Consider the following 18,535-nt stretch of genomic DNA (forward strand, 5'->3'; position numbering starts at 1 on the left):
GGAGCCGAGGGCAGGGCGAGCACGGGCTGGGCCGGGGGAGGTTGTGCTGAGCCCCCCAGGCGGCTCCGGGTCAGGACGGGAGCGGGGTGGGGATGGGGGTTGTGCTGGCGGCGGGAGTGCATCTCGGAGGGTTTGTGGGCCACACAGTCTCGCCGGGCGGCCCAAAGAGGAAGGAGAGCTGGGGTGGCTGCAATGGGAACGCAGGAGCCTCTCCTGCAGCCCTTCAGCCCATCTGTGAGACCCCCGGGTCTTGCACTCCCAGCGAACTCGGTGTTTCATCCGTGTGGTTTTCATTGCTGGAGTGTGGCCTTAATGATTAGGAGTTGGGTTTGGTGGTCTTGCCCCTCACAGGGTGTCCACAGGGACAGGCTGAAACTGGGATGCCCAAGGGTGAGGTCGGCTCTGGAGGATGCAGGGAGAGGAGATGGGGAGGTCGGTGTCACCCACTGGCCAGGCTGAAACGTGGGGATCACCCGTTTCATTTACCTGCAAAGGCTGAAATAACAGGGGGCCCTGATGTTAATGAAGGGAAACCATGGCTGTTTTTCCCCTTGGCTTCTGACCAGCAGCCTCTGTGGATCAGTGTCCAACAGAAACACAAGGGCAGCTGCCTCCACCTGCATCACAAGGTGCCAGATAAGGGCTGGTGCTTTTTTGCTCCTGTAATCGATGCTTTGCTTGGAGAAGTTTGGAAAAAACTCGTGAGGAAGTTCCTCGTTGTGGAGCAGCAGATGGGGCACAAACAGGGCTGGGGAGGGCGGCGGGGGCTCCTCGTGGTGCCGGGGGAGGGGGAGGTGATGCAAAACCTGCGGTCCCAGCGTTTAGCAACTTCCCGTCAGTTGGGCTGGTCACGGTCCTGTCCCCTCCCTGGGGTGAAACCGGGAGATTTGGCATCTTTGGTCCACCCTGAGCGGGGAGGTGATGCTCTGCTCTTGTCCCTCAGTTGGCAGGGTGATGCCAGCTTGACCCAGAGCCATGTCCAGGTACCTGAAGCACTTCACGGTGGTGGGCGATGACCCCGTGCAGTGGAGCAACGACTACCAGAAATGGGAGGAGGAGGAGGACAATGGGGACAAGCAGCAGGACTCGGAGATCAAGGTGGAGCCCGCCAGGAGACACATCTCCTTCCAGGACATGATGAAAAAGCTCTTCAGCTCCCACAAGTTTCAGGTGAGGCAGAACAAGCCCAGGCCAAGGGCGGGTGTGGGATGGAGCTCAGGAAGCGAGGCTGAGCTCGTGAGCCCTGGCTGAGCTGTGCTGTGGGAGCTGAGCTGAGCTGCTCCCATGGGTGCAGGTGTTTCCTGAGCGGGGACAGGCCCCGGTGCCTCCGGGTCACTGCGGCACCAGCACGTGCTCCCCCTGTCTTGAGCTCCCCACATCAGGGGCTGGGAGGTGGTTGGGTTTATGGGGAGCCAGGTGGTTTCATGGGAGTGGGACTTTGCAGGAATAACCCACCATCCAGGGGGAGTGGGAGCAATGGAAAGCTCCATGAAACACAACCAGCTGAATCAGGGCTGTGGGTGTTGGGGTGTGTTCAGCTGTAAGGGCCACAATGGCTCCTCTTGTGGTCTGTGCTGGGAGGGGATTCACGTTGGTTCTTCTCCTCTGACAGATCGGGGTTGTCTGGCTGGTGATCCTGGATGCCTTGTTGGTTCTTGGGGAATTGCTCATGGACTTGAAAATCATCCATCCGGACAAATATAACATAACCCCAAAGGTAAAGTGTGGAGAAATGTCACCATGAACAGTGATTTCCCTCCCTTTGGTGGCTCAGACCCTCCCCTGGATAGGCTGGCTGGGCAAGGCAGGACCTGGAGCTCCAGCCCTGCCGACCTGATGGTCCCAGCACACAAAGGAGGGGCTCACAGGGGTGTGTGGGGCTGACCTGGCTCAGCTCACGCCAGTCCCTGCAGCAGCTTCGGGTTTCCTTGGGCTGCAGCAGAGCTGGATCACTCCCACCACCCTCCTCCTGCTCATCTTCACAGCTCCTGGACCAGTTCCCCAGCACCACAGGCTGCCACATACTCTGTCCTTTAGAGCAGAAGAAAAGTCCCCAGCCCTTCTCCCTGTAGAGCCCAACCAGACGTGCCCTCGAGCAGTGGAGGTTTTCCATCCTGCCCTGCTCGTGTGCACACAGGGGGGTTTCCCTCTTCCCACCTTCAGCTTGTGCTGCCTTTTCCCAGGTTTTCCACTACCTCTCCCTGTCCATTTTAACCATCTTCCTGGTCGAGGTGGGGTTCAAGGTGTTCGTGTATCGCCGCGAGTTCTTCCACCACAAGTTCGAGGTGCTGGACGGGGTGGTCGTGGTCGTGTCCTTCGTGCTCGACGTCGTCCTCATCTTCCGGGAGCACGAGTTCGAGGCCGTGGGGCTCCTGATCCTGCTGCGGCTCTGGAGGGTGGCCCGGATCATCAACGGTGGGTGAGGGGGTGTCCTGGGCCAAGGGCTGGATTTGTCACCTCCCCTCAATTACCTGGGCTCATGTCTTTGTTCTCTCCTCACACCCATCTGTGAGACCCCTGGTCCTGCTCTCCCAGTGAACTCGGAGTTCCACCCCTGTGGTTTTCCTTGCTGGAGTGTGGCCAGAGTCAGGCTGCAATTTCTTTGGAGCAGGGATAGACATTCCCCCTAAAAAACTTCATAATCTATTCCTCTTCACACCTCCTGGACCAGTTTCCCAGCACCACTGCCTGCCACACACTCTGGCTGTCCATCCTGGAGAAGGATGGCTCACATCCTAAGTTTCCACTGTAGGATCCTTCTGGCAGTGTTTTAACAGGGGAGCCCCTGTCTTCCTGCATCTGCTTCTACAGCAGAGTAAGATTTAATGCTCTGTTCTGCTTCTACTCCTCCATCCCCTCCAGGGATGCTGCAGGAAATGTCCTTGTCTCACCCTGGATCTTTCTTGCTCAAAGGTTTTACCATAAAAAGAGAAATAGAAAAGAAAAAAAATAGAAATCAGACTTAAGTGACTTTGCTGTGGAAATCGTAAATTGTTGCAAATAGATGTTAATTCAGAGTATAGCTGGAAACACTTTCTTCCTTCTTGGGGAAGGAATTTTGGGATTCCAAAAAATGTAGCAATGAGATTATCTCTAATTCCTGCATAAACCTCAGCCCCACTGCTGTCTGTGCCTCCAGCTCAGGTTTGGTGAGCGCTCTGTATTTGGCACAGAGGGATCAGAGGAGGGGATGGCTGGGGCTGTGTCTGTTTTCAGCCCTCACTGCCCTTTGGATGGGGAGAACGTGCCTGGTCGGCAGCAGCTGGAGGGAGGGAGGATGTGAGAGCAGCTTGTGGCTTCTCTCAGTTCAGAGTGAAAGTCAGAGAGAAACTGGATTTGCCTGCAGCCCTGGGAGCCACGGGCTCTTACAGCAGAAAACAGGGTTGCTGTTACAAGAAAATCCCTTTATCCTTGGCTGCTCCTGGTTTCCCCACCAGCTTCTTGCACTTGCTGGAGGAACAGAGGGAACAAAGGGAACGTGCCCCACGCTCGGGCGCCGTGTCTGTGCCTGGCACGGTTCAGTGCCCCTGGCAGGGACTGGGTTACACCAGCTGGGGACTGGTTGATGTTACCAGTGCAAATAATGCTTTGTCCCCTGAGCAATGAACCCCAAAACCCCAAACCTGCTGCCTGGAGCACGAGAAGCAGACACCCCCCGGTGCCTCCTGTGCGTTGTTCCGGAGGAGCCGTGTCGGGGAGGAGGAACAGGATGTTCTTCGTTCTCCCACCAGGCTGATTTATTTTTTTCCCCCCTCAGAAAAGGATGGCAAGAAAAAGCCTTTAGTGTGGGGGCTGAGTTCACATGTCATCACCTGATGGTGCTTGGAGAGAAGTGACACCTCTGCCGTGGTGAGACATGGCGTGTCCTTAGTGCAGCTGGGCAAGGTGAAGCCAAAACCTGGTGGATCTGAGGATGTGCCATGTCCTGTTCCACTGGGTTAAGCCTGTCCTGATCCATTGGGATGTTCCATGTCCTGTTCCCCCAGGCCACAGCAATCAGCTCCAGGGCACGAGCCCCAGGCTGTGCCCTGCTGTCAGAGCAGGTCCTGACTACACCTAAAACCTGCTAAAACACAACAAAGCTTCCAGCTCCATCCCCCCCAGGCTCTGCCAAGGGAGTACATTCAAATTCAGGATTTGAGTGACAGTCTGAGTGATTAATTCAGCTCTGCCTCTTCCCAGCAGAGTATCCCTATTCGAATCCCCCGGGTGGCTGATTTAAAACCCTCCTCATTAAGAAAAGCACTTGGGAAGGGTGGTTGGAAGATGACAGAACCTAAACTGGAGAGGAACATGTTTAACTCCTTGAGGACAGACCCTGTGTCCTGTTAATTCTGCTCGTGGCTGTTTTACAATGTAAAGCAAATCCCCTGGGAATTGTTCCACAGGAATAATTTTATCAGTGAAGACCCGCTCGGAACAACAAGTGTCCAAGTTAAAACAAGCCAACCTGAAACTTGCAACAAGGCTGGAACAACTGGAACACAGCTGTGTAGAGAAGGTAAAAAGCCACTTTTAATTTGAGTTTACCTGCCTGGGATCCTTGTGCAAGGCTGGCACTGTTGGAATGGTTTCCTCACTGGAAAGTGTGGGGTGCCCTACCCAAGTTCCCTGAGCTGCTCCTCCTCCAAGGAGTGATGTTTCTCTCTGTCCTACTTCCTTTAGCCAGGTTGTCCTGCTTTCCTGCAGCAGTGGGAAGATCTGTGGGAATCTGGGGAGCTATTTTAAGGATATTAATGATTTGACTTTCTGTCTCCTACAGGAGCAAGAAATCGAGAGGCTGAACAACATCTTAAAGCAGCACGGACTCCTCAGCCAGCCAAAGTAGGAGGCCAGTTTTCCAAGGTGGGAATTCTGCCTGGAGAGTGCAGTGTTGGAATCCACCAGCTTGACCTGAAAGGTTTTTCTGTCTCTTTACTTCCTCTTGCATTGTGTTGTCTATAAACATTTTCTATTTGACCACACTTTGATCAGACCTTGAGATTGCAAAAAGAGTTTTGCTGGAAAATTAATTACACGCAGTCCCTGTAAACAACAATTTTTTTCCCCTTTCTTGTACAGTTGTACAGTCAAAATTGCAAAATAATTTAATAAAGACACATCTTTACAAGCTACACACCCATAGAAGTACCACTTATTTAAAATAATTTCATTTTTTCTGTGATAACATTCTTTGTTTGCAACAGTAGAAATGATAAGAACTCAGGCTTGAAAAGAGAATTTCTCCTCCTCCAGCTGACTGTTCATGATCAGTACATCTCTTTGCCAACCATTCTTCTCATATTATTGGTAGTTCCTCATTTCTGTTGCTGCTTGTGCCACTTTGTTATTTATATAACATTTGTTTCAAAACCACCAACAGGCCGCTCCTTCCCTTGACAATCAAATCAGCCCCAAAATAGAGACAAGCATGTGCCACCCCACGTCAGACAGAGCCTTGTTCCACCAGCAGGTCCCAGGTCTGATACTGCTTTTCTCATCCCTTCTTCCCTTTTCAGTTCACTGGGCTACAAAGTTCTTTGTTTCCACAGCTCATAAATCAAGGTGTTAAAAGAACTGGAATATGTCAGAACAGATGTAGGTGAGTGGAACTGCTGGGAACAGTCAGGCTCCAGAAAAGCCATTAAGAAGCAAATTCTAAAGGACCAGGCTGGTGTTTGAGCACAACATGAGCATTTGCAGGTACTGGAAGGTCCCTGTGGAGACACTGTTTGATAGTTGGAGAGTCAGATTCGATGAGTGGGAATTCTGAAAGGTGTCTCCAATGGATTTAAGGCAGACTCAGCTGGAAGGGTCCCTGAGTTTTGCTCAAAGCATAACTGAACTGTTCAGATTTTTAAAGAAAGGTAATTAATTAGTGGTGTGGGGGAAATAGCCAGAAATATGTGGCTTATTCATGTATGGGGGTAGATAAAGCAGAGGCCTTATCTAATAGCACATGATTGCTTTAATTAGCAATTTAACTCTGCTGTTATGGGATAATGAAGCCTGGTTTCCTTTGGAGCTGTGCTGGGTCCCTTCCCCTCCTGCCCCCACAGGCAGGGAGCTGGGAACGGATCTGATGTGCTGGAAGGCTGGTGGCTGCACATGTGCTGACCAGCAAGTTCATATCTGGACCCTTTTTCCTCTCAGTGAGCTATAATTTGGAACTTTCTACTTAATGTGGGGTTTTTTAACCCTTCTGAGAACCCTCACAAGGTCTCACCCCTTCTCTCTTGGCTGATTTTAGCCCAGTTTATCTACAATTTAGATGAAACTCATGGCCCATCACAGTGACTGGATAAACCTTCAATGGAAAATCAGAAAAAGCAGAAATGTGGGGGGTTTTTTGATGAATGCTTACCTTAGACAAATGGGTAGAAAAAATCAAAGGGTAACTTGATGTTAATGGTGGGCCAAGCTTTATAGCCTGGCTCTGCAGGTGAGGAAATGTCAGTGAAAACAACAGAACTTGTTACAGGAATAGTCCTTTCCCTTCCTGAGGGAAGCTGCAATGAAAATACAAACAGGAATTAGCTTCAGCCTTCTGTTTGTATGACTGGTTTATTTGGTCTGGGTCATGTTTTCACCTGTCAGTTGTAAATTTTTTTTCCATATACAGTCCCATGTTTCTTTTCATTAATGATGTATGGATTTTTATTGAAGGGTTTTGGCAAGCAGCCACAGCTGTGTTTGAGCTGCAAGAGAATTGTTGGGTGGAATAAATGTGAAGTGCTGCCTTCAGATAAAGAGATTATCTGGGTCACTGGCACACAGGAAAACAAGCCCTTTGTTTTATCTTAAACCCTGTAATTTAATTACATACCTGCTTCAGTGTGGTGGTGGTGAGTGTTGCTGTAACATTCACTATCCTGGCTTGGGGATTGACCAGGGATCCATATTTAGTCCACTCCACTTCTATTCCAAAGGACACTGGAATTTGGCACGAGCTCTGCAAAGTGTTAGAAATCCTCTCATTGTCTGACTTACACAAAAGCCACTTCATTAATTAATTATTCTTGTTATTAAGGGGCAGGGTGACCCAGGAAGCTCTCTAGGGAGGCAGCAGAGGTGCTGCAGCCTTTGCTGCCCCTGCAGATTCTCCAAAAAAGTGACTCTGTACCTGCATTTCAGCAGGACTGTCCTGCCTCAGGCAGGATTTGGCTCCTGGTGATTGTGCTCAGCTGGGACAAAGTAGGAATATTGGTGGGACAGCAGAAAATCCTGGACTCTGCCAGGGCAGAATTTTGAAGCCAACAAGCTGAACTATTTTTAGGCATTTCTTCTTGAACTGTCACGTTTCTGGTGACAGAAATTACTCACTCTTTGGTTGCAAAAGCATTCAAGGCACCTATACACAAAGTGTCATCTCCTATGGTGCTTCAAAGGATTCTTGTTCTCTTACCCTGACCTGGTGCAAGAGGAGAAACAGTGATTCTGTTACTTCACTCTTTCAACCTCACCTCTGATGCTTCATCCCCTCTGAAGAGCAGGACTAAACTATGGCTAGAAGTCATTTTGCACCCAATATGTTGTCCTGAGCCATAAGAGGGTAGCAGCTTGATTCAAAATAAACCCTGTCTTCTACAGCCAGAGTGAAACTCCTCATTTGTGAACATTCCAGGAATTTCCTCCAGTTTGTTTATGCATTTTTTCCCTCCCATATTTTTTCTTCTAACTGGTTGCTGCATTTTTAGGCTGGGAAGGTTGAGCTGGTGCTGCATTACAGGTACAGAGGAGAGAGGACAGTGAGAGTGAAGGTGGAGGGTGGTGTGACTTTTCACCTGTTCTGAGATGTGGAGGTGAGTTATTGGCACCCAGTCAAGCACATCCTGGGCTTGGGAATTCCCAAATGAGGCCACATACTCAGGAAAGTTTTGGCCCTTCAGTACATCCAGGAGGGTCTGAGCCAAAGGCTGGCATTTCATAGCTGCTGTAATTCTTCCAGAAAACAAAACAAAACAAAAAAGAGATGAGTTACAGCAAAATCCATTGGTTTGGCACAGGCATCATTTCTCCTGCTCCATGCTCTGTTCAAGCCTTCTGGCTACAGTTGCTAATGCCACAGTCTTTTCAAGAGAAAGACCATTGTTAATTAAATGCCATTTTTTAGAATTAAATACTCCATTCCCAATACTCCTCCAGCTGTAGGAACAGCCAGGACCTGAACAGAGCCTGAGGGAAAAGGTTGTCAGAGGGTTAAAAGGACTAAATTAAAAATAAAGATTAGTTCTTACCGTAACTTACAGCCTGAGATCATGTTATAACCAAATAACACGGGGGCTCTGGCTCCCTGTGCTGCCAGGCAGTCCTGGGTGGATGTGCTCTGCAGGATGGAGAGCTGGCTGGGTTTGTTGGTGCTCTGAGTGATGCCAGATGTAACACACAGTTAAAGGGAAATTCAGCACTTTGTGTGTTTCAGGACAAAAAAAGAATCCTTAATCATATCCTTAAAATACATCTGAAAGTGCTGTAATAGCTCCAGACTCCTCTCACAGTGTGAAGCACCAGGGTGTGCAATGAAGGTCTAAATCCACTCACTACACAGTCCCAGGAGATTGCAGTCAGGACTGAGTCATTCCCTTCTAAAACACAGCCAGAAACCCACTCTTTTATACAGATATATTTTACAGATGTCCAGGCTAGAAAGGGTTTGTGAAGATGGACCAGAACAAGTGCTGCAAACAGAAATTCAGCAGGGAAAGGATATCCTTGAGGCCAGAATCCTGCTCTCACAGGCAGCCCGACAATGTAACCAGGATTGCCACTGAGAGGAACTGGCTTTGTGTCTACCTGCAATGCAAACACACAGGATTAGATCTTACCCTGCACTGAAAGGGCTGGGAAACACAGAAATATTTCAGTTATTTTAGGACTATTTATTGCCTGGAATGATGAGTAGTAAGGCTGTAAGTCAGACTTTGCTTTCTCTGGATACAGAGCCACAAGATGGGGCTTGTAAATGTGACACTTTGGAGGCCTTTACTGCCCAGCTCTGAAATGCTGCCTCCTCTGTGTATCCAGGGCAAGTCATACTTTACTTTGCTGCTCACAATTGTTCTGATTCAAGTTTAATAAGTTTTGTAATTAAATGTCTCTCAACAAGTCACCCATGACATCTCCACAGTTACCTGAGTGAAGCTGATTTGGAAGCTCTGCTGGATTGAAAGTGCTTCTTTGGTAATTGCCCCCAAGACAAAAGCAGCAGCTGCTTCTATTATTTCTCCTGTGTCTGTGTAGGTAATGTGATAACTCACCTGAAAATTAAACATTTTAGATGTTCATTTGAATAAATGCATAAGAGAAACTAGGGGGGAAAAAAATGAAGCTAAAATTATTCAAGTGTTTTATTTCTTCCTTGCTTAAGAAACTCTGAACTACAGAGTGGGGATATATTATATCCTCTAGAGCTTCTTCAAAACTGACTTCTTTAAGCATAAACACAATGTTCATCTACTTCAGATTACAAAATGAGATGATGTGCAACATCTATTCCTCTCTCTGTGCCATCAGTGTGCCTGAAATCATCTTCTACCAAGCATAAAGCAGATTCTACACTCATGTTATTGTCTGTTTTGTCATATACACACAGTAATGACAGACAAGGATTTCAACCTTTCAAGGATTTCTCCTTGAAATGTTGCATATAGTTATTATTTTGTTGCAAAACACTCTCTTTTATCCCAAACTTGGTGTCTCTCCTGTGACATTTGCTTTGGGGATGTCACAATCCATGGGAACTTCAAGGCCTTCCTGACAGCTTTGCAATTTGTGCATCAGAAGTGATTTGCTGCAGAGATTCCTCCCATCAAACACCAACAAGGGCTGTCAGACCTACCCCAAGGACTATATTTAAGCACAGTTCATCCAAAATCATGGGGAGCCTCGGGACATCAGCACCCTTCAGTAAAGTCCTCATTCCATCCAGGGACTGGACAACTATGGACTGGACAGAAATATTAACCTGGAAAACAAACTCAGGTCAGTTCTGAATGTGAGTATAATTAATTTTGGCTCTTTCTGTGTTATTGTATTCATGACCCTTCCTGGTTCTGTCCCACAGTCAGTAATTCTCTAAACAATTACTGTGTTGCACATACTGCAGAAGGTCAACCAAAGGGTCTATTTTTAAGTAAATAAAGAGATTCACTTAAAAAGAGAAAGTTTTATATGAGGGGAATATATCAGGCTTGAATGTTTGCAGGCAGTATATTATCTTGCTGTTGCTGAGTACCATTACTGATGGCAAATTATATTTTTTTTTTACTGTAAATATTAAGGATTAAGTCCCTGTTCTGATCAAGTCAGTCAAAAACTTCCAGTGACTATAACTAAGAATTTTGCCCCCAGCTCTCCCAGCTAATTTAGAAGGGTTCTTACCATCTGACTTGATTTGGGCACCTAGGGAAGAATAAAAGGACAAATTAAAACAATAGCAAAGGTAAGACCTATCACAGTAGCAGTTAATCAAAGCAGGTAAGGCTTAACTCCTTTGCCTATTTAACTCCCTCATTACAATAACTTTCACACTGTGGAAGTGATTGGATACACTCCACAGTATCCAGAGGTAGGAAAAGAACTGCTGTTCTCTGTGGCCAGTGGGAAAAATCTTATAATCCAATCCCCTCCTTCCTCTGAGTCCTGGAACTACTCACAGACCTCCAGTTTAGGAAGTTGGCCAGGCTGTGCTTCCCAAAGAAATGAAGAGCTTTTGTTGTCCTGTTCTGATGGTGAGAATTCCATAGTTGCATGCTCTTTAAACCAAAAAATGAGAAGCAAGTCTCCCTTTTGTTATACAGCACGAAAATTTCCACCAATATTTCATGGAAAAGCAGAAGTATTGGACCAAGGTCATCAGTCAGGCCTGAAAAATACCCTCATAAAGCACCACTTCATCAAATTTCACTTTTCTGATTTTCCAATGAGTGTTTGAGTCACATCTTTGGGACAGGACCAAGAGCTGGACTCTGACCATGAAGCAATTGTGCAGAATTCTGATGGGATACAGAGAGCAGTGACTCATCCAGGAACACATTCCCAAGAGCTGGAGCTCTGGAGGTGATGCAGGCAGAGTCTGTCCCATATTTATCATCCCAGGGTACAGCTCAGCCATCAGAACCAGCTCAGTGAATAAAGGTGCTTGTAAAGATTAGATTTGTCCTTCAGGGCATCACTATTCCTGACTAGGGAAGAGGGAATGAGCACCATTCCTGGAATTGTGTTTATCCATGACTGGGGTGATGGATCATGGCTCTGTAGGTCGCTAGCACAGCCTCCCTGTGCCTCCCACTGACTCTGCTTCCCACCTGGAAGGGAGGAGAGGGAGGGCAGGAGCAGCTCTTTGCTTTGGCAGCTCCAAGTACCCACTGACTGTGGTGGGAAGCATCTTGGTAGAGGATTCCAAGAACCACCCCCCACTGGGATCTGCTGGACAGGCCAGGGTAGAGAGAATCTGGTTAAACAAATTAACTGCAACAATTACCAAGACATTCCTCCCACTCCAGCTGTCCCTCCCGGCAGCGAGGACGGGGCTTTCTGAAGGCCCCACTGTCCCAGTGCTCCCAGTAAGGCTCCCTGGCTTACTGGTTTGCCGTTTCTTTGGCCAGCAGCTCCACCTGCTGGCACTGGCAGGGCTCCTGCTCTGCCCTGTGGCCACACTGTCCCCAGTACCACCATCTTCTGATGTCACATCCCACCCTCAGCTCCATTTGGGAAGGGGATCTCCCTACAGAGCGACTCCAGCATTTATTCAGTCTTGTTCAGTTCCTGCATCTGATCCTTCCTGACACCCACTGACCTCTCCTGAGCTGGGCCACTCTCTTGGCAAGCACCATATGGCTGTTATTCCTCCCTGTTCCACTGAGGAAGGGGAATTCATCTTCAAATTCCAAAGCACTCCACTGCTGGAGCCTGACCTGGCCATCCTCGTTCTCTCCTGGTCCTGCAGCCAAGGAGAACTCTAATTTTGGGAGGACATGGAAACACTCAAAGCCCTTCTGAGGCAGTTTTTTCCACTTCTTCCCCAGCAGGTTGATCAAAAGCCAACATCTGTGAGCAATCCCTGCCTGATTCCAACAAGGTTCTCAATGAGCAGGAGAATGATCCCACCTGTGAAAGTGGCTTTCCTTTCCTGTTGGCACCTTTGGAATCTGTAAGGAGACTGGAAGGGGTCTTTAAGCAGTCACTCACTGCTAATTAAATCAATTTAAATAATCACATAGATTAAAAACACCTTAATGGTGGAGAGGATGCTGTTTCTTGAAGAGTTTCAGCTTCTGGAAGGAGCCATCGGGTCAAGGTCTGATGGGCTTCAGGTTCAATTTTACAGGAGTGATTTCTTTGTCTTCCTGAATATCCTCAAAGGGGATTTATTTATACATGAGACATCATCCTCCAGGTCAAAAAGGGAGGGAAAAGCAGGCTTAGCTTTGAAAAATAACCACAGACTGGATGTGGTAGTTGGCAGATCCAAACAAATTTGCTGTCAGTGGGGTAAAAGTCATGTTCTTTGAGGAGCATAAGGGAGGTTTAGCATAGTGTGCCATCAAAAGTGAGGCTTGGGGGAAAGGGACAGATGCAGAGGATTAAACCTTAGTTTTACCAGCTCTTTAAAACTCAGATTTCTTGGAATTATGCACTCTGGTAACAGGCTTCTTGGAAAAGCCTGAACATGCACAAAAGCATGAAAGTGCAGCAAGCACTGGTTCAGGGAGCTTGTCTCTTCAAAACTATTATTTTGTATTTCATCTTTGACTATATTATTTATATTTGGCTAAGCAGAGAACAGAAAATTATTCTGTTACCAAAGCTTGAAGTAAAAACATTCCCAAAGGCTTTCTGTATAAAAGTCTGTTGTATAGGGAGATGTTTTTTTCCCAACCCACAATTTAAAAATCCAAATAAAACACCACATCCTTTAGTAAATAGACATTACTTAATTCTGCAGATTCAAAAAGATCTGTAATATCAACAGGCAGCTGTACAACTGTTTCAAATCATACTTACTGCCAAAATGCTGGAGTTGATGTAGAACAGCATATTAAGTGCTTGAATGCTTTCACATTTTTCCACACTTACAGATCTGATGCATTTTGTGGCCTGGTTTACTAAAAACCCTGAAAAAAAAGTCCAAGTATTAAAGGGAATTAAAGAGTAATTATGAAAAGCAGAAATAAATAACATTATAAGAATCTTAAGTACAAGCAAAAGTGAAAGTAAATGTCATCTCTACTGTAGATAAGGATACAAAGAATGATACTTTCTTATATTCTCACAAAATGGTATGAGATAAAATATTCCTTCTTAACAAGCAGTTGAAGCTTCATAAAAGCTAGAAAAAGATTTATTCCTTCATTTTTGAGATCCCATAAGGTTTTTTGTTTCACAAGAGACCTCAGCTCTCCTCCAGTCACCACCAGGAGTGTTGTGAGACCCCACTGACAGTGGGGTTTGGGAAATGCAGGTGTGGGTTTGCTCGTGGGTTTTATTTTTCTTTTCCTGCCTCTGCAGATTTTGAGGAAACTGTGTGAAGGGTTAAAATGTAGAGCTCCAGCCTGCAAGTGGGACTTGAGAAAGGGACCTCAGTGTACAAAGGGACAGCTGGCAAAGGCTGCAATACCCTGTTCCCTCATGGGGTCACCCTTGTGCTGTTTGATTAAACCAATTAGGCCAAATAGGGTGTTTTATTGGTGGACAAACAGCCCATCAACAAGATGCTCTGGGGTTTACTTGGAATGTTCAACAGAGATGCAAAACAATTTCCATTCTATGTCTAAAAACCACAGAGAAACAGAAGCTATTTTCAAATAATTTGCTCGTTTTATCTGGATTTACATTGAGGGGTGTGCCACCTTTCTGCCTGACGAATCTCAAGCCAGAGAAGGATCCTCTAAAGAAAATAAAATGAAATTCAAATGTGTTTTCCAACCTGCAGGATTGGCATCAGAGCACCAGGAGGAGACAACAGGACTTGGCAGTTTCAGAAATGCATCCTCTGTCTGTACAGGAACCCCATACTGCCAAAAAAACCACAGATTCGGGGACACAGGTGTGTTTCAGCCCATCAGAGTTTTACAGCATTTCCATTAACAGTAAATATGAATAGAAGAAGTGCTTATTTCCACTGTATCTGTCAATAATTTATACTATTTTGTGCATCAGTTTTTAAGCTACTGCTACAGCAAAAGAAAGCTACTTAAATTTCAAAGTCCTTAAAAATCTAGTTCTCTTTCTCAGTTAACACAAAACACTACACTTCTGCTTTTTACATGTCCATATTTAAAGACCAATATAAATTTTGTCTCTTCCAGAAGAACTGTACTATTTAAAAGCAGATGCAAACAATGCTGACTTGTTCTTTTATGGAACAATCTAATACTTATTGAATCAGATAATTATTTACCTCATATCTCTGAGTTTCATTTGCATCAGGAGGGTCTGGAGCATCTGTGTCCATATTCCAGCTCTCAGGCTCAGCACTGAAAGCAGCACTCCCAAACTCATTAAGCAAATCATCAAAATTTTCTGGAGTTGGCATTTCAGGGGACCTGAGGTAAAGTGCTTGTTTATCTGCCCAAACATTTAAAAAATGAGATAGCTTTTAGGATGTAAAGGACACAGAAACAGTATTTAGTAACCATTTCTCCTTCTGGAGTGGTTAAAAACTCTGTGATAGAAAAATACCAATGCAGCTTAATCTTTAAGAGAAAACCTAAACAGGATCTTAATTCATCTCACCCAGATGCATGAAAGCACAAATTTTATCATAAGGAAAGTCCCTGGCTTTCAAAATCCTGGTTTCTAACAGCAGAATTTCCAAACCACACATGTCAATTAGTGTCTGCAGTCTCCATGCTAAATATTGAGGTGATTACTGCACAGTCATAATTAAATTAAGAGGACATGGTGCTGATCACTTTTAACTGCCCTGCAAGTCACTTCAAACTTGGGCATAAAGGATTTGTACCACAGATTTGGATCAGATTGGGAAGTCACTTTTCCATGAGACAATTTTAAATTTGATTTATAGGAGATGATAATTTTTTTTTTTAAAAAAGGCACCCAAAACTGTATGTTTTTTTTTCCAACAGAGACGAGTTAAATGTATGAGATGTTTTAAGTCCATGGTTTCACAAGTGAAAGGATCACAACACAAGGACTGTGAGCAGGCAGAATCACCAGTTTTCTGAGAGGTTTAATAAAATAGAAACAGTTTTAAATTTAGTCTCTTTCCGGTGCCTCAAGAGCTTACAAAAATAACACCACAATGTTTAATAGTGGCAACAACTCTACTTACAGTTTGTAGCATGAATGCAGAAAATACTGGGGTTGACTTGGTCAATTAATTGAAATATCCTTTCTGGTGGGTCTGCTCCAACATCAAGAGAATATACAGCAGCTTTCTGCCTGCACAGGTGGCTGTCACCTCTGCAAGCAAGGATAATAAATGAATGATCCACTAGAAGTTAGTGTTGACCAGATTTTAAAGTTCTTTCCACGTACTGAAGCAGCATCACAAAAAAAAAAAAAACCATAAGATTACTGTTTTAACACAATTTGTATAATTGTGCAGCCTTAGAAGGCTCCTGTTGTTTTATACTCTGTGCTTAGTAATAAATAACACAGAATTTTTCCACATGTAGTGTTTAGCAGAGAAAACTGTGAGCAGCAGCATGAAGGAAGGTAAGAAACAGGGAAGAACCTGCCAGGGATAATATTGGAGCTAAAATGACAAATGGTATGGGATCCAGATGGTTGAGGCACCCTCTTCCTTGGGATCAGCCAAATTAAATAAATATACAAATATATATAAACCCAGATGTAAATAATGAGATGCACAATACTTGCAGACATTAAAAAAGCCCCTGGATTTTCAGGCAAAAGGAACATTTCACACAAAAAGAATTTGGGGAAAGAAACACAACTTCATTTTAGGCATTTCTAGTTGACAAAGAGAGAACAGTCACTCCAGGCAATTAAAGTGTCACTCAGGAAGGTGTTGATTAGACCTTTCTGATATATAAATATCTCTAAATGGGTGGCAGGAGTCATTGTGTGCAAGAACAATAAGAAACCACAGTCTGGCATGATTGCTAATTCAAATTTCAAAGCACCAAGAATAAACCCCAGTGCTCAGATTGGCATAATTTATACAGAAGGTGGGCTGAAAAGCTGCACTTATTGTTCTCAGAGTTCACCAAGAGATCTTTTTTTTTTCCATTAGGATTTTGAAGTGAGCTTTCTGAACTCCTTTTTGAGAGGAAGAAATGAGATGAAGGGGTTTTTAGAGCAACTAAACAGCAAAGAAACAACTATTGGCTCTAATTTATTGGTATAATGTTAAATTTTAGTGGTGTTGAAGTGACAGACTGGCAGGGAGGCAGCAGGTTGGGATGGTGACTTTAAGACCAGAACAGTGCTCACACTACTTCAAAAAGCTCTGAAATGATCAAGTTTTTAGCTGATATCAAAAATGTAATCAAAGATGTTGCTGATTAATTGCTAATGACCTACAGAGGTGGTCAGATGGTACCATTTTCCTTACCTTCCAGGCACTTCATTATATTAATGGAAGTCTAAAGATACATCATTTTCCCCTCTAAAAAAGCATCACCACCTGAGTGTCCACAGACAGGAGCACAGGAGGAAAGGAAAAGGGAAAGAGAAATGGGTGTTTATACACAAAGAGCATTGATTGCATCCAGAGAATGGTTCTAGTACCAATAACTACGTGCTATTTTATGGCAGCACCTGGTAGTTGAAGGTCATTGGAAATTTTTAGGAGGGGAATGAGAACCTGCAGCATTCAGGATGCATGCACTTGGGAAATTGTGAAATACAACCATATATTTAGCAACTGCTGAAAGTTAGTGAAGAGATCTCTCAAATAATTTGAAAGAAATATGTCTACAGACTTCTCATTTAATGATTTTAAAATAAGGGAGCTTGTTTAAGTATTGAGGCCAAAGGTTTCCAGGCCCAGGGCAGGAAGATCTGGAGAAAGTGGAGTTAGGATGGCAGCAGGGAGGGGCTGGGAATTGGTGAGAGGAGAGGGCAGAGCCCTGATTTTGTGTTTTAGTGTTATTTATCCACTCACGTGACCACAGGGACTGAACAGGCAGTGAAGAGGCTGAACTCCTCGGGGCTGCAGTCGGGGTCACAGCAGCAGTTGACATCACACTGTGCCACCAGCAGGTCACACACACACAGCCTGGCAACTGCAGAGAGATGAAATCAGAACTGGGGCTGGGATTTCACACCTCCCAGCCTGTCCCAGAACACCCTCACTCTTCACCTCCACTTGGTTCTGACAACGGGCAAATCCAAACTCACCTGCTCTTTTTTGAAGGCATTTTTAAAAGCCATCCTTTGAAAAAGTCTATTTGGGGCACATGGACAAACTGAGACACTAAAATCTGACAGTGAGAAATAAAAAAACCAACCTAACAGGAATTTTGAAGGCATGAAAATATACTCAGCCCTGCAGATGTCAAAAAAAAAGAGAGATACAAACAAGAAGGTGTTAATTTTGTTTTACTGGGAAGAAATATAAAACATTTTGAAAGAGTGAGATGTTTATAAGCATTGAGCAGTAAAACACTTCCCTGATGTGCCAACATAACAAGAGTTGACTTCTTTGAAACTGTTTTTTCTCTCTGTCTTTAGCTGCTGTGAAATATTGTAATCACAGAGAGAGGAATTGTTGATAATTCTGTAAACTGGCCCCATAAAATGTTTGGTAACTTAAAACAGTCTTAGGTTTTCAAGTTTATAAATGCAAAGAACAGATATTACTCTACTGAACTGTTTTGAGAGTTGTTCTATAATAAATCTTGACAAAAGAACAGCACAGAATGAGGAAAATTAAGCTCAGTGTTTTATAGGCAAGGCATTCAAAGGGTATTTTCATAATTAATTCTTTTATTTCAGTTAGACTGTTGTCTGTTTCTCTACGGCTTCCTAAGTGTTCTCTGACCACCTGAACAGTATCCAGGTATTTCCTGGAATCTCTGAAGTTCTCCCTGTTCTGCTGGCTGAGTTTACCCCTGGAATCCTTAGTTCACCCCGTGAACAAGAGCATTTTAAACATGAACGATTAGATTGCAAGGTTATGTCTCCCAGATTAGGGATTTAAGTCTCTTTTCCCTAAGGAGGGAGCACTGGGACAGGTTTCATTTGGCAACTAATCCATAGAAATCTGAACTGATGGAAATAAGAAGTTAAATTAAAATGTAGCCAATAAGACAGTGGGAAACACCTTCTGAGAGCACAGTAACAACACTTTATTTACATATTGGTATGACAATGTATCCGCAGCACTGGGGCTGAATGAGGAATCTGGGGGCAAAGTGGGCACGTGGAGCTCTCCAAGGAGATCCAGGGGAGCCTCTGCGGGGTCAGACCCTGCGCGGGGAGCGGGGGAGGGCTCAGAGCAGGGGCTGGAGGGGCAGGAGACCCTGCCCTGCACCCGCGGGCACACGCAGGGCTGGGTGACGGTCAGATATGTGACGGACACATCTTGCTGCAGCAACCCCCAGAGATGCCCAGGGAGAAGCCG

At 45.2% G+C, this 18,535-nt stretch overlaps 2 protein-coding genes across 6 annotated transcripts in view; one reads left to right on the forward strand and one right to left on the reverse strand.

Moving 5' to 3' along the window:
- The window catches only part of HVCN1 (hydrogen voltage gated channel 1), a 6,694-nt gene extending 1,580 nt beyond the window's left edge, over window positions 1-5,114 (forward strand). Inside the window, exons 2-6 of the mRNA XM_008926679.3 lie at window positions 944-1,170; window positions 1,613-1,717; window positions 2,184-2,415; window positions 4,389-4,501; window positions 4,763-5,114. Of these exons, the coding sequence (XP_008924927.1) occupies window positions 976-1,170; window positions 1,613-1,717; window positions 2,184-2,415; window positions 4,389-4,501; window positions 4,763-4,828 (711 nt within the window). The 5' untranslated portion in view covers window positions 944-975 and the 3' untranslated portion in view covers window positions 4,829-5,114. The remainder of the gene's footprint in view (window positions 1-943; window positions 1,171-1,612; window positions 1,718-2,183; window positions 2,416-4,388; window positions 4,502-4,762) is intronic.
- On the reverse strand, window positions 1,335-15,379 carry TCTN1 (tectonic family member 1). Of its 5 annotated transcripts, none has more exons than XR_001921114.2 (14): window positions 15,275-15,379; window positions 14,381-14,547; window positions 13,907-13,994; window positions 12,985-13,094; window positions 10,360-10,380; window positions 9,818-9,943; window positions 9,111-9,236; window positions 8,690-8,772; window positions 8,217-8,357; window positions 7,764-7,920; window positions 6,806-6,931; window positions 6,344-6,488; window positions 4,531-4,683; window positions 1,335-2,906 (listed from the first exon to the last, which is right to left on the reverse strand). XR_001921114.2 is itself a non-coding variant. In XM_018076326.2 (13 exons), the coding sequence occupies exons 2-12, from the start codon at window positions 14,513-14,515 to the stop codon at window positions 6,345-6,347; spliced, it is 1,257 nt and encodes a 418-aa protein (XP_017931815.2). In that variant the 5' UTR covers window positions 14,516-14,547; window positions 15,275-15,379; the 3' UTR covers window positions 1,335-2,906; window position 6,344. The 5 variants fall into 5 exon arrangements, 3 of the variants coding, with proteins under 3 accessions (XP_017931815.2, XP_017931814.2, XP_017931813.2); XR_001921113.2 differs by having other exon boundaries at window positions 4,531-4,719; XM_018076326.2 differs by lacking the exon at window positions 4,531-4,683.
- Between the last annotated feature and the right edge of the window lie 3,156 nt (window positions 15,380-18,535).

This window comes from Manacus vitellinus, unplaced genomic scaffold, assembly GCF_001715985.3.
Source record: "Manacus vitellinus isolate BGI_N305 unplaced genomic scaffold, ASM171598v3 scaffold_31_pilon, whole genome shotgun sequence".
Classification (NCBI taxonomy): domain Eukaryota; kingdom Metazoa; phylum Chordata; class Aves; order Passeriformes; family Pipridae; genus Manacus; species Manacus vitellinus.